At 38.1% G+C, this 26,142-nt stretch overlaps 1 protein-coding gene across 2 annotated transcripts in view; it reads left to right on the plus strand.

The window, feature by feature from the left end:
• Positions 1-26,142, plus strand: part of LOC101898537 (myotubularin-related protein 6) — a 67,726-nt gene that overhangs the window by 27,354 nt on the left and 14,230 nt on the right. For both annotated transcript variants that reach the window (XM_005181456.4, XM_005181455.4), the window contains exons 3-4: positions 24,340-24,502; positions 24,577-24,860. In XM_005181456.4, the coding sequence (XP_005181513.1) occupies positions 24,340-24,502; positions 24,577-24,860 (447 nt within the window). The remainder of the gene's footprint in view (positions 1-24,339; positions 24,503-24,576; positions 24,861-26,142) is intronic.

Here is a 26,142-nt window from a genome sequence, read left to right on the forward strand (position 1 = left end):
CGTCTATAGAGACGTCCTTGAGGTCGTCTATAGAGACGTCCTTGAGGCCGTCTATAGATACGTCCTTGAGGCCGTCTATAGAAATGTCCTAGAACACGTCTGTAGAGACGTCCTAGATGCCGTCTATGGGGACGTCCAGCTTCAGCTCGTCTATAAAGACTAACTTCATCTCGTCTATAAAGACCGGCTTCAGCTCCTCTATATAGACTCCCTCCTGCTCGTCTCTGACTCGTCTGCTAAGCCACCATAACACTCGCCTCTTTCTTAAAAAAATATGTTCCGATTTTACACCACCGTGCTTTGTCGGAAGGATACCCTACCAAACTCCCTCCTCTAACATTTAGTGCCGTTCATTTTTAGCTTGTCGCCACACAACAATACAATTATTGACGCGTTACTATATTTTTATGGCTCCCTTAGTTTTGTTTTCCTTCGGTAGCTGCATGTTGTGTTGCCCTCATATGGGCAAAATTAGAACAGCAGCAAAGCAACAACATGGTTCGGCTATAAACTTTCAGTCATAAAAATTTCCAATATGCTACTGACATGCGTCCCATTCTCCAATTAAATTCCCTTAGATTTACTTGTCGAATAAAAGAAAGAAAACCAAAAAAGGAAAACAAATTAAAGTTGGAAATTATTTCAACTGTGTGTTCATGTTTGAAAAGCTTAGCGCAGGTGCGAGCAAAGTTTTTTTGTTTTTCCATTTTTTTGGTAACGATAATGAGCGCATCATTATTTGGCGAATTGTCAAAGTAAATTATGATTTATTCGAGCAGAAAAATTTCAATGCAAACATTTGCCAAAATTATAAGCCACCGACCGCCAGACTGTCTGGTGACATTTAAATTGGTCCCATTTGGCAGAATGTACGTACCTACCATGCATGGCTTTGCAAGCAATTTATTTGGTAACATTGCGTGGGATGTTTTTTTGGAAAGTTTGAAACAGAAAATAGAATTTCTTTTTGACAATGAACATGTCATATCCTTTTTAGAGCTTAAGTAAGGACATTTTTATAAGACACCTAAAATGTATTTTCTCTTCAAATACCATTACGTGATTTATAATATTTTATAGTATAATTAAAGATTTGCCAGTTTTGGTTCATACTTTTGGATATCTATATAGGAGCGAGTATAAGAAATTTTATTAGTTATACGTCACAATGTCCGCCAAGACATTGCTCTTCGACAATGAAAGACCTCCATCATGGATTTTCTATAGAATTGAGACCGTCTATGGAGACGCCCTTGAGGATCTTCTATTGAATTGAAAACCTTCGCCTTGGGTGTTATGTAGAATAAAAGTTCTCATAAAGACTCCCTCTTGCACTTCCGTAGAGACCCACTTCAGCTCGTCTACAGAGACCACCTTCAGCTCGTCTGCAGAGACCACCTTCAGCTCGCCTATATAGACTCCCTTCCACTCGTCTATAGAAGATTACTTCCGCTGGTCTATAGAAGCTTACTTCCGCTGGTCTATAGAGACTACCTCCGGCTCGTCTACAGAGAATCCCTCTGGCTCGTCTATAGAGACTCCCTCCGGCTCGTCTACAGAGACTCCCTCCGGCTCGTCTATAGAGAATCCCTCCTGCTCGTCTATAAAGACTCGCTCCGGCTCGCCTATAAAGTCTCCCTCCGGCTCGTCTATAGAGACTCCCTCCAGCTCGTCTATAGAGACTCCCTCCAGCTCGTCTATAGAGACTCCCTCCAGCTCGTCTATAGAGACTCCCTCCAGCTCGTCTATAGAGACTCCCTCCAGCTCGTCTATAGAGACTCCCTCCAGCTCGTCTATAGAGACTCCCTCCAGCTCGTCTATAGAGACTCCCTCCAGCTCGTCTATAGAGACTCCCTCCAGCTCGTCTATAGAGACTCCCTCCAGCTCGTCTATAGAGACTCCCTCCAGCTCGTCTATAGAGACTCCCTCCAGCTCGTCTATAGAGACTCCCTCCAGCTCGTCTATAGAGACTCCCTCCGGCTCCTCCGTAGAGTCTACCTCCGGCTCCTCTATAGAGACACCCTCCGGCTCCCTCCGTCTCGTCTATAGAGACTCCCTCCGTTTCGTCTATAGAGACTCCCTCCGTCTCGTCTATAGAGACTCCCTCCGTCTCGTCTATAGAGACTCCCTCCGTCTCGTCTATAGAGACTCCCTCCGTCTCGTTTATAGAGACTCCCTCCGTCTCGTCTATAGAGACCCCCTCCGTCTCGTCTATAGAGACTCCGTCTCGTCTATTGAGACTCCGTCTCGTCTATTGAGACTCCGTCTCGTCTATTGAGACTCCGTCCGGCTCGTCTATAGAGACTCCCTCCGGCTCGTCTATAAAGACTCCCTCCGGCTCGTCTATAAAGACTCCCTCCGGCTCGTCTATAGAGACTCCCTCCGGCACGTCTATAGAGACTCCCTCCGGCTCGTCTATAGAGACTACCTCCGGCTCGTCTATAGAGACTCCGCCCGGCTCGTCTATAGAGACTCCCTTCCACTCGTCTATAGAGACTCCCTTCCACTAGTCTATAGAGACTCCCTTCCGTTCGTCTATAGAGATTCCCTCCGGCTCGTCTATAGAGACTCTCTACGGCTCGTCTATAGAGACTCTCTACGGCTCGTCTATAGAGACTCCCTCCGGCTCGTCTATAGAGACTCTCTACGGCTCGTCTATAGAGACTCCCTCCGGCTCGTCTATAAAGACTCCCTCCGGCTCGTCAATCAAGACTCCCTACAGATCGTCTATAAAAACTCCCTTCCTCTCGTCTATAAAGGCTCTATAAGAACTCCCTTCATCTCGTCTATAAAGGCTCAATCCGACTAGTCTATGAGTAGTTCTTTATGATTTTTTTACATATCATCATATACTTATTTTTATCTGTATAAAGTATTATATTTGTCTACCTCTGAAGACTACCCCTCCCCTAATTATGTGATCTGAAAACCTCTAGCCTAATTCGTGTAAATAACAATGACATTTTCCTCATTCAATCTCAAGTCAACCACATTGAACCGGTCTGGTGAACTATGAAACCCAACGAGTAGTTATCGATTAAAATAAATTTCTATAGAATCTAGGAAATTTGAATAACATGTTGTAGCAGATCCTTTCTGGCAGAGCAGGGTTGGGAGACGACACCCCTTCAACCAGGCACACATACATCTATCATCATTTACATGTCTCCCTGCGATAATGGCATGTTAAAAATGCATGTAATTTGCATGAATGAATGAATGGGTAAGTGCATGACTGACTAGCTGACTAACAGTGCGAGTGAGCCAACAGATGGATACGTTTCCCTATTGTCTCAGCATTCCATCATTTGTCCAATGGACAAATGACTATGTCATCTCCATGAGCCGGAATGATGATGATGGTCGTGGTAGTGATGCTGATGATGACGTTAGTTGTGTTGTTCGGTAGCAGTGTTAAGCTGTTGACAAGAGGTTTTTCTTTTTATTCTTCTACTGTTTCTTATGTTCTTCTCGACTATTTACAAAAGGAAATCGGAAAACAGGAAAAAGTAAACCAAGAGAAAAATCATTGAAACAAAAATTTAAATTTCATGTCATGTTTATTGCAGAAACAAGTTCTTGTCAATTGCAAGGTACAACTGCAATTTGCCTGCAACTAAAAGCAGATAAAGAAGAAGAAGAATGAACAATTTTGAAAAAGCATGTTGTTGCATATTTAAATCCGAAAAAATAGAAAAAAAGAAAGGAAATTTAAATCCGCGGCTCTTTAAGGTTTTAGTTAAATATATTTTTCTTTAAACCTTCAATATTTACCTATATAAGGTATAAAAAATATTCTCCAAAAATCCACGTTTCCTTGGTCCAGGGGTTCTTAATTTTTTCAGTCCACGCTTTTTGGTCAGGAGGCTATCAAAAATATATGATTTAAAAATTTAAGTTTTCTTGGTCTGATGGACCTTGAAAAAATATTCTTCAAAACTCCAAGCCTTCTTGACCAGATGGTCCTTGAAAAATCTAATTTTTTGTTTGGTTCTGATGTCTTCGAAGACTATTTACGCTCTTTGGTCCTGTTTCTTAAAATATATTCTTTAAATAACCACATATTCTTGGTCAGATGTTCCATTAAAAAGTTTTCAAGAATTGAGATAGACGCCAGTGCGTATGGACGTTGTCATACCTAATGGTCTTCCATACATATTGACCCATTAGAACTAATATTTTCAATAAAAATCTAATAACAAACTGACAACTTTCTATATTCGTGGGAAATCACATTTAACATAACGCCTAAAAGTATGCCACAAATTTGCCATAAACTTATCTACGAGTCTAATGTATGGCCATTTTTATTATTTTTAAATTTCAAAACAATTTAAAACACCATAAAAATGTTTGAAGATTTAAAAACACCTTCCAGTCTTTAAATAATATAAAATATTCTTAAAACACAAACACTCACACATAGACACATCGTTATAATATATTTATAGCCAATGGCAATATTATACCACAATTATGGTTTTGTATAGAGAGTCACAGCAGCAGCAGTAGATAGCTGTAGAGCCACTTGAAACTGAACTTGTGCACTTGGAGCGAACTTTATGGAGAACTTTTTTTTTTAAATTTCCTAGAACAGTGAGGAAGGGAGGGGTGCGGGGAAATTGTGGACAAACCACGCTGGTAAACTAGTTTCTAACTCGCACAAAACAATTTTGTAGTGGCATACAATTATTATTTTTTTTTTTATTCTTTCGTGTATTTCATCAAAAAGGACTTGAAGTTTTTCACCAGCGACAACAACGACATATTTGCCGAGAAAGAAAAGGAGAGGACCACCAAACAGCAAAAATTATATATTCAAGAGGCAAGAGTGAATGAATGAAAGTGAGAAATGAATACATTTCGGTCAGAAACTGTTAATGGCGGGCACACTTTAATAGCTCCCGCGGTTCATAGATGAATGTAAATTAGATATTTATAATGGCAAACTATAAAATGGATTCTTAGAAGGTGTGGTGGCCAAAAATAAATCTTTAATGGTGAATGAAAATGGGAAATATTTCCAAGGAGTCTTTCTAGATGGAATACATGACAAGGGGGTAAAATTAAAAAGAATATCTAAATACCCAATGGGAGTCTATAAACACGTGCTATGTGTTATAACCAAAATGACAGATAGTTCCTTAAGACAAATCTAATAAGGGAGATCATACGGGGGTTTCTTCTATTCTTTAGAAGACCCAACCAGGATTTTATCTTTTCTGTATAAAAACCCCAACAAGAGTCCAAGCAGGGGTCGTCTTTTAATTATAGGAGAACAAATCAGGGAAGCTTCCATTCTATATAGAAGACTTACACATATTTAGAATAGAATTGTTGGATCTTCTTCTGGAGGATAAGAGAATAAATCTCCTTTTCTTGAAAATAAGAAGAAGACAGAGGGTCTTTTTCGTCTGTGAAGAAGAAGGCAAAAGGACTTCTCATTTTCTAAATGTTACGAAGTCAAATAGTTTTCTGCTTTTCTTGAGAGAGGGTCAACTATTTTATAGAAGACAAAAGAAGTGAGTCTTATATTTTGCAGTAGAAGAAGGCAGGGAATCTTCTTAAATTCTAGAGAAGAAGAAGACAGAGGATCTTCTTTTATTCTAGAAAAAAAAAAGAAGAAAGAGGGTCTTCTTCTATTCTATAGAAGAAGAAGAAGGCGAAGGGTTTTCTTCTATTCTGAAGAAGAAGAAAGCAAAGGGTCTTCTTCTATTCTAGAGAAGAAAAAGACATAGGATCTTCTTCTATTCTGGAGATGGAAAAGAAGACGGAGAGTAATCTTTTATTCTAGAGAAAAAGAAGGCAGAGGGCCTTCCTCTATTCTAGAGAAGAAGAAGAATGGAGAGGGTCTTCTTCTATTCTAGAGAAGAAGAAGAAGACAGAGTGTCTTCTTCCATTCTAGTGAAGAAGACGGAAGGTCTTCTTTTAATCTAGAGAAGAAGTAGAAGTCATAGGATCTTCTTCTATTCCAGAATAGAGGGTCTTTATAGTCGAGCTGGTGGAGCTAGTCTTTATAGACAAGCTGGTGGAGCTAGTCTTTATAGACAAGCTGCTGGAGGTAATCTTTATCGTCGAGCTAGAGCTAGTCTTTATAGACGAGCTCTGGAGCTAGTCTTTATAGACGAGCTCTGGAGCTAGTCTTTATAGACGAGCTCTGGAGCTAGTCTTTATAGACGAGCTGGTGGAGCTAGTCTTTATAGACGAGCTGGTGGAGCTAGTCTTTATAGACGAGCTAGTGGAGCTAGTCTTTATAGACGAGCTGGTGGAGCTGGTCTTTATAGACGAGCTGGTGGAGCTAGTCTTTATAGACGAGCTCTGGAGCTAGTCTTTATAGACGAGCTCTGGAGCTAGTCTTTATAGACGAGCTCTGGAGCTAGTCTTTATAGACGAGCTCTGGAGCTAGTCATTATAGACGAGCTGGAGCTAGTCTTTATAGACAGGCTGGATGGAGTCTATATCGACGAGCTGGATCTATTCTTTTTAGACGGTCGTCTTTGTATAGGAGTTTCAGCCCCTCTTAATAGACGAGTTAAATGATCGTCTTTGTAGAGGACGTGCTGAAAGGTCGTCTTTGTAGAGGAGGTGGACGTCATACAGAAAGAGGAGCTGAAGGTCGTCTTTGTAGAGGAGCTGACGGTCGTCTTTGTGAAATCTTTAAAGACGGACTGACGGTCATATTTGTAGAGGAGGTGACGTTTCATAAACCAGCTGTTCTTAGATGAGCGATGGATAGTCTCTGTGAATAAACGGCTCGGGGGTCTCTATAGACGAGTAGTGGTAGTATTTAAAAGCTAGCGGTAGGTAGTACTTATTGACGAGTTTTTATTTTGTAGTGGCCCCACAGGATGCAGATGCACTCAAGACCAATTCGGGTTGTTTTATAGAAAAACCCGTTGGGAGTCGTTATATAAGTCTTTATAGATTTTCATCATTAATTATTAAGGTCTTTCTTTTGAAGGTAGTTCGAACCATGTGACTTTTATTTTGTGAAGTTACATTCGTTTGATAAAAAATGCATGCTCCATACGTTGACTTTTTCGAAAAGTTTTTTTACGCCATGGATACAAGGTGTTATAATTAAGTTTCTCAATTTCTTCAAAGGTCTTCAATACAATAAAAAAGACCTCCTGCAAGTTAATATGTTTCTAAAAACAATTATAAAATATTTCCACAATTCCATTAAATCTAAAATTATTAAAAACCACAGTATTCTTATATCCAATCTCTGCATGGTTAACCTTTTCACATGTATATATTTAGCATTTTTAGAGTATACTTTTAGGCATTAAACAACTCCCATAAGTTAATAGATTTTTGTAAGTAATCACAACACATCTCAACGCTCCCATAAAATCTAAAATTATTTCAAACCACATCATTCATATATCGAACACATTATCCAATCTCTGCACGCTTAACCAAGTTAAGTTAAGTTAAGTTATATTTTATTGAGTCTTTTTTTATCAATAAGATTACAATTAAAAACAATATAAAGGAATCCTTAAGACTATAATGTATTATCCTAATGTCAAGAAAAGTTATACAGCATCATGCTTCATTTAATAAAAAGGCAATAAAATGTGAACATCTGGTGTGTTAATGGACGCCCTTGCTCCCGGGACTTTTACATAAAAGAGAAAATCTTAAATCTAGGGTTTAAAACTTAAAACTAAAACTTACATCTAAAAATAAAAACATATGAAAAAGAACAAAAAAAAAAAAAAAAAAAAAAAAAAAAAAAACAATAAAATAACAACAATAATAATAAAAAAAAAAAAAAATAATAAAAAGGTACGCAATAGCTACCCACGATGAGTCCCGGCGAGAGCCTTTTCATAAAAGCAGGTAATGCCTGCCTGATCCTCATTTGAAAACCCCAAAGGAGAGAGATATTGTGTGTTTGACAACCCAAAGTTTCTCTGACTATTAATTGCCTCTATCATATGAGCATTTTCATGAAATTCCAATCTTAAATTAAACTTATCCAAAATATCAAAAGCGTAGTTGGAAAAACGCTTTAACTTTGATTTGGAATAAATATAGTTATTTGAATATCTTTTATTTCTTCTGCTAAAATTTTTCCCTATACACAACCTTAAAATTTTTCTCTCCAGCATCTCAAGTTCCTTCATTATCGTCGGTGATATATTGAACCAAATTGGAAATGCATAACTAATCGATTAAGATTACCAAATTGTAATTTATGTAATGGATATCTAGAGGCTGCTTAAAATCATCTAACCATAAAAAGGTGAAATGATTTCCGAAATTTATAGACGCACTCACACACACACACACAGACTCATGAAATAAGTACGTGTTTGGCCTTAACTTGCCGTTCCTTACTTGGGCCGGAGGCCAAATCATAATCAACATTTCACTTTTAGGAATTCCCCGCCCACACAAGAACACACACATGACACTTTGACAATTTTACCTGTCATATCAAAGTTTTTAATGAGTTTCACCTTGAAAAAGTTTCCAAATTGTCTTCTTCGTTCGTCTCCGCCTTCCTTTTTTCGCCTTATCAACCGGGGAGGGAACATCTCATAAAGTCATCCTGTCATCCTTTTTTAATGGCAATGAATACCAAATTGACAAACTTGCTTTTCATTGGAAAGTTTTATTTTTTGGTTGTTGTTCGCAGTGTCTAGTTGAAAATGTAATTTACAAAATTTGCCATTCGGTTGGATATTTATTAAAATATGTGTAATTAAAAAATAAACGAGAGAAGAAGGCCTCCTCCTTCATTCGCTTCATTGGATTTTGTTAAAAGCAAACCACTCACTGTAATTGATAACATTCATTTAAATCAATTTACATACCTGTGTTTGAATACATACATATGTATTTATATATAGGTATTTACGTATAATCGGCTTAACATGAGTGGGTATGTAATCTTATTATATTGTGAAATATTGAATGGAGTCAAATTTCCCAGCAAACTAATTTTTGTGAATTGCTGGTAGTGCATTCATAAAAAATTAGCAAATGATTAGGCTCTTAATTTTAGAAGCCTATACATAGGGCAAGTGCGCCTAAGTTTGGCATGTCCCAGTAGTCGGCAGTTTTGAAATTTAAACTCAAATAACTAAGAATAGAATTGACCAACTAATGAAATAATTGCAAAAAAAACGTTAACAGTGTTCTATGCTCTCTTTTTGTAAAAAAACAATGAACTCCAATCATTTATTACGAAAGAATAAAGGTTTTCGTCAGTGAGTGTCTCCCAACGCGTGCGATAGTGCTTGTTTGTAAAGAAAAAAAATAGTGGTGGAGTCAACTTAATTATCGATTTAAGTAAATTAAAATTAATACTTTTGGAATCAGAAATATTTTATAACAGAAAATAACTGTCTAAGGATCATTTTATAACTCAAAAACATACAAATCAAGCATTTTTCTGTTATATTATTTAATGCCGACATTAGGAAAAGAAAAAAAGAAATTTGCCAGTAGTCGGCAGGGGGTGCCGATTACTAGAAAAATATCATTTTTGACCAATTTCACCAAAACGTGCGAAAAGTATTAAAAAATAATCCAAAAACTACTCAAATAAAAAAATAGTTTTGAGTGGACAGTTGCTTTTATTTCTGCTTTTTGACCAACTTTTCTAAATTAAGTAGGTTTTTTAAATCATCTATTTGACGTTTTAGAGAGCGGTGGCATTTTAAAAAACAAAAATTGCCTATCTAAAGGAAGAAGATCAATTCACAAATTCCAAATATAAGAAAGGTACTTTTTTTTTTTTCTTTTTTTATTTAATTTCATTTTTATTTTAATTGAAAATCCATATGTTAGTGAAAGTAATCATACTATTCTTGATTTTCTACCTATATTTAGTTTAGAAATATAATTAAATAAAACACTATTTAAAAACGAAATTAATTTCAAATTCTGGATTGAACTGTGAATTAGTAATATAGCATTGTTGAAATAACAAAATATACAAAATAATATTTTTTTACTGAAATACCATATGCCGACTACTGGCAAATAAACATGCCGAGCATTGGAAAATGGTGCCGACTATTGGGAAAAACTACTATTTTAGTAAAATTGCAAATTTTGCCAATTTAATAAAAACAAATTCAATTGTTTGTTTGTTATTTCGAAAACTAAACAAAATTTGGAATCTGAACAACCTTATTTTTCTGCAATTGAAAGATTTCACTCAGAATGTTGAAAGATTGAAAAATAGAAAATCCTAAAAGTGCCGAGTACTGGTACACTTACCCTATATTTCAATTAAATTTTTAACTTGGTTTTATCAAATTGGGCCCCAATTTTGCTAATGATAGGGATGAACTTTAGAATTGGGCTTATTGAGGGAGTGTAGGATTGTGGTATGTATGAAGCTTCCAAAATTCGTACTTATGTACACTAAATAGTACGAAATTGGGAACAACTAGAATTTGACTGAACCGATGGGGCTGGAATCCTGATATTAGAAACACAATTTCTATTTGAGTGTATGATGCAGGATGTGATGAGAATGTGCTCTTATGCATGTTATTATGTTTTGAATAATTGAAGTGTAGGATTGGTGTTTGTGGGAAGTCTGAAAAATCGTACTTATGTGTATTAAATTTGGTATAATTTGGATTGTGTGAACCGAAAATTTTGTAATCCCGAAATTTGGAATTAAAATTACTGTTGCAGTATAGGAACTTTTGAAAATTCGTACTTATATGTACAAAACGGTACTACAGGGTGAGATGCAAAAAACTGCAACCAACTTCAGACTGCTGTCATTTCTAAGCCACTCGTCCGACAGCTGTTAAAATTATTCCAGTGACAGCTCATTGTATTGTTTACAAGCGTACAAAAGCATTTTTGTAAGAATTTTCCAGAAAAAAAGTTATTCGTGATGGAATTCAAGCGTGACAGAGTGATTTCTTTATATTTGGCTGGAAAACCAAAAGTGGCTATCGTTAGAGCACTCCAGCATTTAAATGTTAATAAATCTTTTGTGTCTCGTACCATCGCTCGTTACCGTGATACTGGTAGCGTAGCCAGACGTCAAGGAAGTGAACGGAAGAAACTAGCAACATCAGCAGAAATGGTTCGAAAAGTAATGAAGCGACTTGATCGAAACCGAAAAATGGCTCGTCAGCTCAACATATCGCAATATTCCATTCTGCAAATATTAAGAAATGAGCTCGGGGTAGTCATTGAAATTCCAAAAAGTGCAATAGTTTACACCGCAACAGAAAGAAAATAGACTCAAAAGAGCTAAAGAGTTGCTTCGCTTGGCCGAAAGTGGTAAACTGTCGAATTTGGGTTTCTCCGATGAGAAAACATTCGTTGTCCAACAGTTTGTAAACAAACAAAATGATCGTGTTTATTTGCCAAAGAGGTCAGCTGAAAATGTGCACCTTCGGTTGGCCACCAGAACTCAAGCGCCGGCCATGGTGGTGGTGTGGGCCGCCATAACAGCCGATGGTCGCTCTCCGCTCGCATTAATCGAACGTGGCATCAGAATAAGTGCCGAATATTACCACGAAAGTATTCTGTAGGGTATATTAAAGCCTGGGGCACGCAAACATTTTGGCCGCAGACCTTGGACATTCCAACAGGACTCAGCACCATCGCACTCAGCACGCGCCACCCTCGCTTCATTTCCAGCGCACAATGGCCTCCAAAATCTCCAGATACCAATCCGTTGGACTATTGTGTCTGGAGTATGTTGGAAAACAAGATTGGCACTTAAAAATACCAAAGTGTCGATCACCTCAAGCAAGCGCTTCGCCGGGAATGGGAAAAAATACCGCAGAGCAACATTCGGGTAGGGTGTGACGGTTTCATCGAAGATCATAATTCGTGGCAAAGGTGACCAATTCGAACAAATCTAAACTTATTCTAAAATTTAATGCTATTTCCGACATTTTTTGCTTTCATTAAATAAAATTTAAAAAATGCAAAAATTATGGCTTTTGACTTTGTTGCAGTTTTTTTATCTCACTCTGTAAAGATGGTAGATATCAAACCAATCCTTCTGGTACCTCCTCTAAAAAGAGTCAAAGTTTTGAATAACCCAAAGGATTATAAAATCCGAAATAAGCATCCAGTTCTCTTCAAATTTCACACATCCTATTATTTCGACTAACACAAGATCTTCTGTTAAGATATATCGGTTCACTCCTTCTGGTACCTCCCCACAACATATTGAATCTCCATGAAGCTCATAAAACGCGAAATTAACATCCTATTCCGTTCAGACTTGGTACATCTCAATATTTCCATCAACACAAGATCTGTTATAAAGATTGGAAAGATTTCTTCTAGTAGCTCCCCCACATAGGTTTTAAGATTTTGAGAGACAGAACGCTCAGAGAAAGCGAAATAAGCATCCAACCCTGATCAAATTCCACACCCACAAACATTTTTGCTAACACATGATCTTTTGTTAAGATGATATATATCTGCGAACCCCTTCTGGTATCTCACCCACAAAGGGTGATAATTTCCAATGCTTTATCTGTCATAACTTGCGAAACAATTGAGCGATTCTTTACAACTTGCTATATCTAAATATTTCTCTCAACCAGAAACCTGAGACGATTTTGGAATTTATGATTTTGCATAAAATTAGATAGAAATGTTCGATTTTCTTGTAATTTTGCCCATATCAATATTTTTATCTGTATTGGATAAAGTATGGAAATGGAATACTTCCGAATATTTCGACTATATCTGTAACCTCACGCAAATTTTAACATTTTCTAAAAATTATCACTTACAGTCCAAACCTAGCACATCGCAATATTTATATCATATTTATATAGGTCCGAAAATGGGCAATATTGTGCTATTCCTTCGGAACCTACCCCATAAAGGGTCAACAATTTAAATAACCATAACAGAAGTCAAAATATATTTAAATAATCGAGCATTGTCTGAGAGTATACATCTATCGGCCTGATACTGATACTTTTTAACTTGATACCACTCTTATTAGCACAAAATTCCAAAAACACAACCTTATCTAATGTCTCGCGTCTATCCACAGAAGACCTTCAGCGGTGACCTTTGGGGCCATATACTCTATATTAATGTCCTGCTACTCGACAGTAGTGCCTACTGAGGTCATCTACTCGAAAGAAGTTACCACTTAGGCAATCTGCTCGACAGTAATGGCCACTGAGGCCTTTTACTCGACAGTAGTGGCTACTGAGACCTTTTTTCTCGGCGGTAGCTGTCAGTGTCAACATTACAAAATCGAACCTACACAGGACTTTTATAGATAATTTTAGTTTAATTTTTTTGTGACATTTTTTTTTCTTTTCAAACAATTTCAACTATCCTACTTCCATATTTAAATATTAAATCTCAATAGAATTTGTAATCCATTTTCATAAAAAGGTTTAAAAACATTAAAATTCTTCAACAAATAGTTAAATTATATAATTTTATTTATTTAAACACCATAAATCGTAATTTCATTCAATTCCAATGAATTGTGAGCACACAAAACGGCAGTATCATTAACGAATTTGCTGATGTGTTCAGAAATGAAAGGAATGCTCCTCCTTTTTTCGTTGCTTGTCAGATGAAAAAGGAACAAGTAAAAAAACATTAAGTTCGGCCGGGCCAAACTTTTAATACCCTCCACCCTAGGGTAAAAGAACATTAGAAGAAATGTGGCAAAAAACATTAAAATGCCGAATATCGGGAGGTACCGTTATATAGGGGCTACACCAACACGTGCACCTATAATTACAATGTTTCGCCACAGGAACTAGGGCCCATTATGACCCACAAATACCAACTTTTACACAAATCAGTGAAAAAATGTGGCATAAATCATCAAAATACCGAATATCGGGAGGTACCGTTATATGGGGACTATACCAGAACGTGGACCTATACATGCAATGTTTTGCCACACGCTCAGGGACCCGTTGTGACCTACAAATACCAATTTTCAGACAAATCCGTGAAAAAATGTGGCATAAATCATCAAAATACCGAATATCGGGAGGTACCGTTATATGGGGACTATACCAGAACGTGGACCTATACATGCAATGTTTTGCCACACGCTCAGGGACCCGTTGTGACCTACAAATACCAATTTTCAGATAAATCCGTGAAAAAATGTGTCATAAATCATCAAAATACCGAATATCGGGAGGTACCGTTATATGGGGACTATACCAGAACGTGGACCGATATATCTCATTTTCAATACCAACCATCCTAGGGACAATACACACACTTGTGCCAAATTTCAAAGGTCTACGTCAAATAATGTGGGCTCTATCGTGATTTCAACAGACAGACAGACGGACAGACAGACAGACAGACGGACAGACAGACGGACATCGCTAAATCGTCTTAGAATTTTATGCTGATTATGAATATATATACTTTATGGGGTCTACGACGAATATTTAGAGGTGTTACAAACGGAATGACAAAGTTAATATACCCTCCTACCCATGGTGGAGGGTATAAAAAAACTGGAATTATTTAAAATTGTGAAAAATTCTGTGTTTGCACCGCCATGCACAGTCATCAGTTGGGGCAGAGCAGAGGAAAGAAGAGAATACCGGCACAAGGGCATTTTTGTATTCTTAACATTTGACATTTGGTTAGGTTGAGTTGGAAAACTGACCTAAGTCAGGAAATGAAAATGAACGGAAAGATGAGAAAAATATGGTTAACTTCACAGTTACTTATGTGGTTATAGCATCCAGAGTAATTCTCTACTCCCAAGGGTGTAATTACATTCCAATTATAGAATTGATATTTGCAAGGGAGTGATTTTTTTATTTAGGCACATTTTTCCGCCAAATGGACTTGATACATTTCCCAAAAGTTACCGCCACCCGAAACCTTTGCTACCAGGAATCAACCGCATACACAGGCTCATTATACAAATAGAACAATCTCCATCAGCACTACCACCACCACAAACATAACTGTAATTAAATGCAGCAGGAGCAACTAACGAAAAAGAGGAAACACTCACACACCAACACACTCATATGGACACATTACAATGGAATGACCTTAAAAATCCTAATTGGCTGCTCATGTGAAAAACCATGCTCACGCTGTGTGCGAAAAGTTTTTCGAAATTATTATTTTTGAACAATTATGAGGGTGTTTATAATTGGAACCTGCAATGTTTCTTTTGGGAGGTAATAATTAAAGCGATTTCAGGGTTACTTCTAATGACAGGAAATGTGAGGGATGCTTGTGGTTTTGGGAGGGTCATGAAGGTGCCAAATGTGGGCTGAAAGTGTTTAGATATTTCATGTCAAGATTTTCTTTAGAAGGGGCTTCAATCTTAGAAGAGGCTACAGTCTATAGAAGACCTTTTAAAGGTAAATTTTATTAAAGGGCACATGAAGGCTTAGGAGAGCTCTTGAAGGTCATCTGTTCGATTCTTGAGTGCCTTCTACCAACAAAAAACCTGTTGAGGCTCTTTTACCCATAGAAGACCTCTTGAAGGGTATTTTGCCCATATAAGTCCTCTAGAAGGTTTTCTAAGCACGGAAGACACATGGTAGGTTTTCTATCTATATAAAACTTTCTGAGAGCTTCTATCCACAGAAAACCTCTTGAAGGTTTTCTGTCTATAGAGAACCTCTTGAAAATCTGCTATTTACAAAGGACCTCTTGAAGATATTCTAGTGGCCACTGGTCTTGGAGCAGCTACTTGACAGTAGTAGTCACTGTAGCCATCTACTCTACAGTTGTGGTCACTGGACCATCAACTCGACAATAGTGGATCCTCTGTACATCCACTCGACAGTAGTTGTCACTGAGGCCATCTACTCGACAGTAGTAAAGACTGAGGCCATCTACACCACAGTAGTGGCCACTGAGGCCATTCACCCAACAGTAGTGGCTACTGAGGCCATCTACTCTACAGCAGTGGTCACTGAGGCCATCAACTCTACAGTAGTAGTCACTGAAGCTATTTACTCTACAGTAATGGCCACTGAGGCCATCTACAGTTTTGGTCTCGGAAGCCGTCAACTCGACAATAGTAGTCACTGAGGCCATCTTCTCGACAGTAGTGGCCCCTGAGTCCACCCACTCGACAATAGTGGTCACTGAAGCCATCTACCCTACAGTAATGGTCACTGAGGCCAACTACCCTACAGTAGTGGCTACTTAGGCATCTACTCTGCAGTAGTGGCCACTGAGGCATTCTAATCTACAGCAGTAGTCACTGAAGCTATCTACTCTACAGTAGTGACCACCGAGGCCATCAACTCGACAGTTGCGGCCTGAGGACATCCATTCGACAGTAGTGGCCTCTGAGGATATCCTCTGAGTGGTCACTGAGGCCATCTACTCGACAGTAGTAAAGACTGAGGCCATCTACACCACAGTAGTGGCCACTGAGGCCATCTAACCTACAGTAGTGGCTACTGAGGCCATATGCACCACAGTAGTGGCCACTGAGGCCATCTACTCAACAGTAGTGGCTACTGAGGCTATCTACTCTACAGTAGTGGACACTGAGGCCATCAACTCTACAGTAGTAGTCACTGAAGCTATCTACTCTACAGTAGTGGCCACTGAAGCCCTCTACAGTTTTGGTCACTGAAGCCGTCAACTCGATAGTAGTAGTCACTGAGGCCATCTTCTCGACAGTAGTGACCCCTGAGGCCACCCACTCGATAATAGTGGTCACTGATGCCATCTACCCAACAGTAGTGGTCACTGAGGCCATCTACTCTACAGTAGTAGTCACTGAAGCTATCTACTCTACAATAGTGATCACTGAGGTCATCAACTCGACAGCAGTGGCTTCTGAGGACTTCCACTCGACAGTAGTGGCCTCTGAGGACATCCACTCGACAGTAGTAAACACTTAGGTCATCTACACCACAGTAGTGGCCACTGAGGCCATCTAATCTACAGTAGTGGCTACTGAGGCCATCTACACCACACAAGGGGCTACTGAGGCCATCTACTCTACAGTAGTGGTCACTGAAGCCATCTACTCGACAGTAGCGGCGACTGAGACCATCTAAACTACTCGACAGTAGTGGTCACTGAGCCCATCTACTTTCCAGTAGTGGTCTCTGAGACCATCTACTTGACAACAGTGGACACTGAGGACATCTACTTTATAGTAGTGGTCTCTGAGACCATCTACTACACAGTAGCTATCTCTGTGGTCATCTACTCGACAGTAGTGAACACTGGGACCATCAACTCTTCAGTAGTGGCCACTGAGTCCATATACTCGACATCCTCTGAAATAGTGACCTCAGAAGACATCTGCTCGACAATAGTGATTCCGGAGATCATCTACTCGACAGTTGAGGCCACCAAGGTCGTCTTCTCGACAGTAGAGGCCACTGAGGCCATCTACTCGACACCATCTGAAGTTAGCAGCGAAATTGGATACCAGATACTTTACAGCAGTGTCCTTTAAGGCCAACTAAGACCATCTCTTGAAGGTTCTTAATGTGGCTCACATAGGTCGTCTGTCTATAGAAGATATTTTAGAAGTTTTCTATCCCTACCTAAGAAAATCTCTTAGTTTTGAAGACGGAATATTTATTTCACTTTTCAAGTAATAACGCAGATCTCCCATCCCTGGAGAAACCATTTCAAAATGAAATGTATACCATAATTATGATGACAAATATAAGTTTGTTTCTTGGCTTTAATTGAAAATGATGGCGTTATCATTTTACCACACACCAAACTCAGCTAATGCAGGCGTCTGTCCGCGGTGAAGCAAAAGGGGTTTCTTAACAATTTCTGCAACAATTAGCACTACAGGGTGTTTAAGTTAGACAAACAAACAAACGCGCTCTCTTATAAATACCAACAATTTACACACATATACATACACAAACTCACAAATGTTTAAATCCCTTTCTTCAAAGCGTTTCAACGAGGGATAGATGATACTACTCGGGCTAAACACTTAGGCGGCAGTGAGTGGGTGTAATGTGGGTGTAGCCATTCAACGTCCCTGTTTTGTCTGGTAGCTGCTGACTGTCGGTTGAGCTGCTTGGTGTGTTGATGTTTTGTTTATAATGCCGCTTACTATCTTACTAATTACACTGTGTGTATGTGCGAGTGTCGGTGTGTGTGAAACAACAACAGCAATCCCACAAGGAGAAACATTAAACGTCGGCTGAACGAAACATAAATTGCATTTTCATGTGCAGTCTATGCTTTTGCTATGGTCATGTGCATACACACATGCATGTGTGTATACATGTGTATGTATGTGTGTATGTTGTTATGTTAGCATAATAAGTACAATTACGCCTGAGTGAATTCAGCCGCCTATGTGGGTTTTTGTAAAACAAATTACAAATCAACAAATTAAATTTTAACGACAGCAAAAAAACAAGAAAACAATTAAACACACGCAATGTTACACTCGGAGAAAAATCCATGATGAAAGAAATTTTGAAAAAATACTCAAATTTTGAAGTTTTATATTGAGGCGAAGTCTGGAAACCGTGGGACAAATGAAAAATAATCGTAATAAGTAGTGGAAATCATAGGAAAATTGGGATCGAGTATATCATTTCATAATAATGGATTAATTTATGTTAAAGGGATAAACTTAACCAACCTCGCGGAATGCTAATAGGTCTGGGGTTGGTATCATATTGTAGGAGCTATTAAAAACAATCAGATAATTAAAGGGCACTTGTTGGTTCCACCTCAGAGAAGGAAGTTGCATCAACATTTCGTAGTGGCACATCAGCTCTTTCATTTTCGTCCTCACATAGAGTAGTCCGGTCTTACAAAAAAAGTGAAATCGTTTGTCCTTTGAAAAAATATCTTTTAGAACATCAATGATCAATTTGCTGCCCCTGGGGCCAGCTACTCTACAGGATTGACCTCTCAGGCTGGATACTCTACAGATTGGCCTCTGAGGCCAGATAACCTACATCAGTGGCCTCCAGGGCCTACTACTCTACAGCATTGACCTCTGGGGCCAGATAACCTACAGCAGTGGCCTCCAGGGCCAACTACTCTACAGCATTGACCTCCGAGGCTAGGTACTCCACAGCTGTGGCCTTTATAGCAGTAGACTCTAAGACCAGCTACTCTACAGGAGTGGCCTCTGAGGCCAGCTACTCTACAACAGTGGTCTCTGAGGCCAGATACTCTAAAGTAGTGGCATCTGGGGTCAGCTAATCTGCATTAGTGACTTCTGAGGCCAGCTACTCTACAGCAGTGGCCTCTGGGGTCAGCTACTCTACAGCAGTGGTCTTTGAAGACAACTACTCTACAGCATTGGCCACCGAAGCTAGCTACTCTACAGGAGTGGGCTCTGATGCCAGCTACTCTTCAGCAATGGCCTCCGAGGTCAGATACTCTACAGAAATGGTCCCAAGGTCAGCAAATCTACAGTAATGGCCTCAGAGGGCAGCTAATCTAGAGCAGTAGCATCTGGGGCCAGCTACTCTACAGGAGTGCTCTCTGAGGTCAGCTACTCTACAGCAATAGCCTCCGAGACCAGCTACTCTACAGCTATGATCTGTGACCCAGGTAATCCACAGCAGTGGTATCTGAGGCAAGAAACTCAACAGCAGTGGCCTCCGACTCTACATCAATGGCCAGCTACTCTGCACCGAGTCCAGGGACTCTACAACAGTAGCCTTTAATGTACAGCTACTCTGCTATAGTGACCAGTTAATCTACATTAGCTTTGGTGTCGAAACCGACACTAAGTTGTAGCTTTCTCATATCTACACACTTAGATTAGAAGTGCCATAAGTCAGCTTCGCCATCTGTCGGTTGGTTCTCCAAAAAATAGCTCCATCAACTTTTTTTCTATAGTTGAACAGTCTCCATCAAATTTTTTTCTATAGTTGAACAGTCTACTTTAAGCTTGGTAGTCACTAGCTTCATTTTGATAAAGAGCTTCTCCATCGCCGTTATATTTGAAATATCCCAGTCGAAATATGTCCACAGAAGTCTACAGTCTACAGAAGATTTATAACCCTTCCTTTATTTAGCCACCTTGTTGTCGACTCTCTCAGAAACAGTAGGAGTGCTGACGGAAAGCCTTTCATCCAAATACCTTCTTTCCATAGCGTCTTACCACTGGGGAACGAGTTATCCTGGTTTATCCGATGCACATCCCTTATCAAAGCTCCAACGCAACGGTTTTTTTTTTTTTTTTTTTTTTTTTTTTTTTTGACAGTCCCCTTCTGTTTTTAGACCGTGCCTTCTCTGCAGTTGAGACGACAGTATCGCCCATTTTTTCGTCATATAAAAAATTCACATTCACTTTAGTATTCAAAAAAAAAAAATTTAAATTCTCTATCGTTTCATCCCTTGAAAAAAAATGTTGGAAAATCCTAGTTTCTTTGACCATAGGAAAAAAATGAAAATCTCCTTCATCGTAGAAGATGACATGTTGTTATTCAGGGAGTTGATTTAATCTTTAAATTTGTTATTCCTTATGGACAGTTGATGTAGTCGCTACCCAGACACCAGATCTTTAAAACAGTGATATTCATTGATTTACGTAGCACCCCAGTGTTAAGCTGTCTATAAAGGTGATAAAGTGGAAGCAAATATTGATTAGTTTCTGATTTATTTGAATTCCAATAAATTCGCCTTATCGATCTGGACTCTTGGGTAGTTTGGTCCAGAACTCTCCCGTACTGTTCTGAATTTTGAATTGAAATTATAAATTTGATGGAAACTTCGCTGTTTCTTTTGAAAATGTATTGTAGTTGGTCTCTGAGTAAGCAATAAAACACTTCAGATATTCTAAATAGCTCCGCGTGATTTAGTGTGTATTTTCAGACCTCTTGGTCTAAACCAAATATTGAAAAATATCTATTATCCTTAAAATATGTTTTTTTTTTTAATTCGTCAGTGTACATATATACTAATATGGCTTATCGCACTGTCTATCTCACAACACGTTTTCGAATCAGCTTTTTGTTTACAAATAAATATTTACAAATCCTAATCTCTTCTACTTAGAATCTGACATTAATTTCGATTTGCTACTCAAGTATGTACGAGTGTTTGAGTGTTGATAATGATTTAAATCTTTAGAAATTCAATTAAAATTTCTTTTGTGAAAGTTATGATTTATTGATTTAAAATGTGATGGGGCGAAGACCGACAGATTGACAATCCTATTTCCTTTCCTCTCTCTCTCTCCCTTTTCAAACACTCTCTACACACATACATGGACATGGATAAAATTTTATTCATTGACCCTACTTGTTTGGAAGATATCCAACATTTCGGCAATAAATTCATGGCATATCATTTGAAATGACGTTTTTCTTTTTTTGTAGCAATCGTTTGAACGGCAATTTAACGAAAATGCTTGACAACAGTTTTTCTTCTCCGCTTTTGCCCAACCCCCTACCCCCTTTTTCCTTCCTATTCCCCAATAAACAGTTAAATAAATAGTTCATGGCTGATAAATAAACAATCATCATTTCAAATTTTCGGGTGATTTGCAACGTTTGTTGTAGCGAATGTTTTTTTTTTTTTTTGGAATATTGGATTTTTGTTGCTCTCTCTCCCCTAAATAAACATTGCAGCTAAAGTGGGACAGACAGTTTATTGGAAAGGAATTATTGTGTGTACGTTTGTGATGGAAATTTTTTTCTTTTCGATTTTCCATAAAAAACCTAAATCGATAATGTATTGATATTGACGATTTTTGTATTAAGAGGAATATTCAATTTTTGCAAAGATAAACAAGGAACAGCGCAGCGTATGATCAATGCCGTATGAAAATACAAATTTTAAAATAAAGTATACGCCACTGAGTATATAAATCTTTTGGCATTAGGTTAAGAGTTTTTTTGGTATAAAAAAATTTTTAAGGTAAATAATCGAGTTTTTTTTTTTTTCATAATAAAAAGAAAGGTATACCATTAATAATACAAAGCGACAAAATTAAAATTTCTCAAAATTAAAAATTCTGTGCACTATTGAATAGAGCTAAAAATAGGAGACATGTGTATGCGTGTGTTTTTAAATTTTACATCACAAAGAAACCTAAATAGAGTAGGGCAAGATTCCCCTTCTTCCATATCTTTGGAAAGTTTTGGATTAATATTCCTTGGAATTTGTGCATTAAATTGTAAAGGATAAAGCAATATTACTGTAAAAATACTAGGATTATTTTTTATTTATTTTTTGGACCATTTTTTCAAAATATGGCTAAAAACACTCTTAAAACTGGGTCGTAGTATTCTCTCTTAGGCCTCTTTGGACCAAATCCGTTTCAGAACATTCTGTCTGGCTTGTGCGCACGATAACTCTCAAAGGAAGTATCCGATTCGGCCCAAACTTGGTACATAGTAATATTATTATCAAACTTAGATCGAGTTCGGAGATGGGCAATATTCTGATACCTCCTCCACAAAACATCGAAATTTTCCAAAAAAAATTTACTGCACAGAAAACGAAACGATAATCCGATTCTGCTCCAGCTTTGCAAATCCTAAAATTTGCATCAGTGTTAAGTCAGGTGCGAAAATAGATAATATCGGTCCACTCCATCAAGCACCTAGCCCACAAGGGGTCAAAATTTTAAATAATTATAACTCTTATAAAATGTAATGCAACAGTCCGATCGGCTTCAAATTACACAAATCATAATATTTTTGTTAATCCAAGATCTTGTGTGCAGATGGAATATATCAGTCCACTCCTTCTGGTAACTCCCCCACAAAGGATCAAAATTTTGAATATCCATGAAGCTCATAAAACGCGAAATTAACATCCGATCCTATTCAGACTTGGCACATCTCAATATTTCTCTCATCTAAAAGTATTTTATAACGATGGTATAGATCGGTCCACTCCTTCTGGTACCTCCCCCAAAATGATCATAAAATCCGAAATAAGCAACCGATTCCTTCATATGTTACACATCCCATTATTTCTACTAACACAAGATCTGCTGTGAAGATGTATGGGTCCACTCCTTCTAATACTTCCCCCACAAAGTGTCAAAATATTGAATATCCATGAAGCTCATTAACATCCGATTCCATTCAGACTTGGTACATCTCAATATTTCTATCAACACAAGATCAGTTATAAAGATGGTAGAGATAGGATCATTTCTTCTTATACCTACCCACATATGGTTCAAGGTTTTGGAAAACACAACCTTCAAAGAAAACGAAATAAGCATCCAACTTTCTTCAAATTTCACACACACAAACATTTTTGCTAACGCAAGATATGTTGTGAAGATGATATATATTTACAAACTCACTCTGGTACCTCACACACAAAGGGTCACAATTTCCAATACTTTTATCTGTCATATTTTGCGAAAAAAGTCAGCGATTATTTTCAAATTTCATATTTCTTTCATTCAGAAGCCTGTGATATACAGGGTTGCCCATATTCGACGGACCTTTGGGCCCATTCCAATCGACGAGGCTTGCCCGCAGGCAACATTCTTTGCGTCAATTGAATTTTGTACGGGAACAAATGCAAATCAATGCGAATAATCCGTTGTAAAGTGGACCGAGCCATGCCCAACTGCTGAGAACGGCGTTTTTGGGATGTTCTTGGGGAGCTCTCAACACTGACTCGTACGGCAGCGATATTCTCGGTCGATCGCCTTGGTCGACTTTTATATGGCCTCTTCGGATTAGAAAGAGCCTTACCAGTCGAAAATTTTTCGTATAAACGCTTAATGGTGTTCTTAGAAGGCGCACTTCTCACATTTTTTTTTTTCCACAATTGACTTCTTCTGTTGAATGTAAATTTCAACTATTTCAGGGCGCGTGTATTGGTTCATGGTAAAAATCTGCTTGGACTGACGCTTCAAACGCGGTATGTCATTAAGCGATGTGACATCTCTGTCAAAAGTTATGGCGTTGCCAGATGGGTCCGTCGAATATGGACAACCCTGTATATGGAATTAATGATTTCGCATAAAATTGGATATATATCTTCGATTTTTTTTGTAATTTTGCCCATACCGATATTTTTATCTGTACCAGATGAAGTATGAACTCACGCACATTTTAACATTTTCCAAAAATTATCACATATCTCATATAAAATGAAAGAAGAAGTCGATAATAAACCCGGCACGTCACAATACTATATCATATTTATTTAGATCCCATACGAGATGGACAATATTGACCCACTTGTTCTTTTTTTAGATGACAACTTATCCTTTTCTTAGAAGACGACTTAGCCTTTTCTTAGAAGACGACTTAATTTTTTCTTTGAAAACGATTTGGGATTTTCTTAAAAGACGACTTGGTCTTCTCATAGAAGACCACTTCATTCTTCCATTAGAATTAAACAAAATAATATATTTCTGTATATAACCAATCTCAAAATAATCTCTCTCTGTCCATTTTTCAGATTCTGCACATGCACATTGCGAATATTGAAAAATTACCCCTAACCACCACCGGATCACCGCTGTTGATACGCTGCAAGACCTTTTTGTCGGTGACATTTGTGGTGCCCAAAGATTCCGAGTGTCATGATGTCTATACATCTCTGCTAAAGCTCTATCAACCTGGTGGGTTATTATCTATCTAATAATATTTTTGAAGAGGTTTTAATTTGTGTTTTCAACATTTTCTCTCCTTCCAGTATCCATCAACAAATTGTATTGTTTCAATTACCAACCCGCCAAAGATGATTTTCCCAAAAATGCCGGCTGGGATTTTTTCAAATTGGAAGCCGAGTTCAAACGAATGCGTGTGCCCAATGACATTTGGACCATGTGTAATTTGAATACCAACTATGAGTTATGTGACACCTATCCACGTCAAATCTATGTACCGTCTGAGGCTAATACGGCCATGTTGATTGGCAGTTCACGTTTTCGTTCCAAGGGTCGTTTGCCGGCGCTCACATATTTACATTCCAATAAGGTAAGTTAAGATAAATGTTGAGAAGGCTGTATTGCTTACAGTGCCGATCTATAGGACTTTTTGTAGAAGCCCTGTAGGTTTGCTCGGAAAAGTCTCAAAAGTAATACTATATGCTTTCATAGAAGAAATTCTCATAAAGGATAAATTTGTCTTCTCATAAAAGACAAATAGAGTTTATGGTAAGATTTGAAGACAAAAAAAAAACGATCTTCCCTCAGAAAAGCCACAAATCTTGTTTATATAATTGTCTTTCTGAAACTTCGTTGTCTGAATAGTATTCATTGTCTTCCTCGTCTTAATTGGACAAGCAGTTGCCTTGCCTTTTATTGAACAGACTAAAGCATTTTGAGTTAGGAAGGGTGTTGGAACTAAATTCATTGGTCTTCCGATTAGTTTCCCATTGCCGTACATTTTCAGGATTATATTGCTCCACCTATTCTTTAGCATAGTAAAGCAACATCACTTCCACCCCACTATATTATTAAATTTAATTATTTTTTTCTTCTTTAGTTATGTTTTCTCTATTTTGAAATTCCCTTTGCATTCCTTGTTATCGTCTTTGCTCCGCATAATATCCCATATATACAACCGAAGCTATTAGTAGTTTTCCTGATGGCCACATTACTCGCTTTCTGTAAATTGTCAATGAATGCAAATGGGTCTTTTCGACGGAATCAAATTGGTCTTGTAATAGAAGATATAAAAAATAAAACCAGTAAAGGAAGGCTAAAGTCGGACTGGGTCGACTTTATGATACCCTACACTGCTTTGCATAAATACAGGGTGAGATAAAAAAGCTGCAACAAAGTTACATTTTTTTTAATTTAATTGAATGAAAGCAAAAAATGTCAGAAATAGCATCACATTTTAGAATAAGTTTAGATTTGTTCGAATTGGTCACCTTTGGCACGAATTATGGCCTTCAAACGGCCAATAAAAACGTCACACGCTGCCCGAGTGTTGCTCTGCGATATTTTGGCCCATTCCCGGCGAAGCGCTTGCTTGAGGTGATCGACACTTTGGTATTTTTTAGTGCCAACCTAGCATTCCAAAATACTCCAGACACAATAGGCCAGCGGATTGGTATCCCGAGATTTTAGTGGCCATTGTGCGCAGGAAATGAAGGAAGGAACCTCATTTTGTAACCATTCTTGGGTGGCGCGTGCTGAGTGCAATGGTACTGAGTACTGTTGGAATGTCCAAGGTCTGCGACCAAAATGTTTACGTACCCAAGGCTTTAATACACCCTATTTTTGCGATAATATTCGGCATTTATTCTGAT

The sequence above is a fragment of the Musca domestica genome, unplaced genomic scaffold (assembly GCF_030504385.1).
Source record: "Musca domestica strain aabys unplaced genomic scaffold, Musca_domestica.polishedcontigs.V.1.1 16, whole genome shotgun sequence".
NCBI classification, from domain to species: Eukaryota; Metazoa; Arthropoda; class Insecta; order Diptera; family Muscidae; genus Musca; species Musca domestica.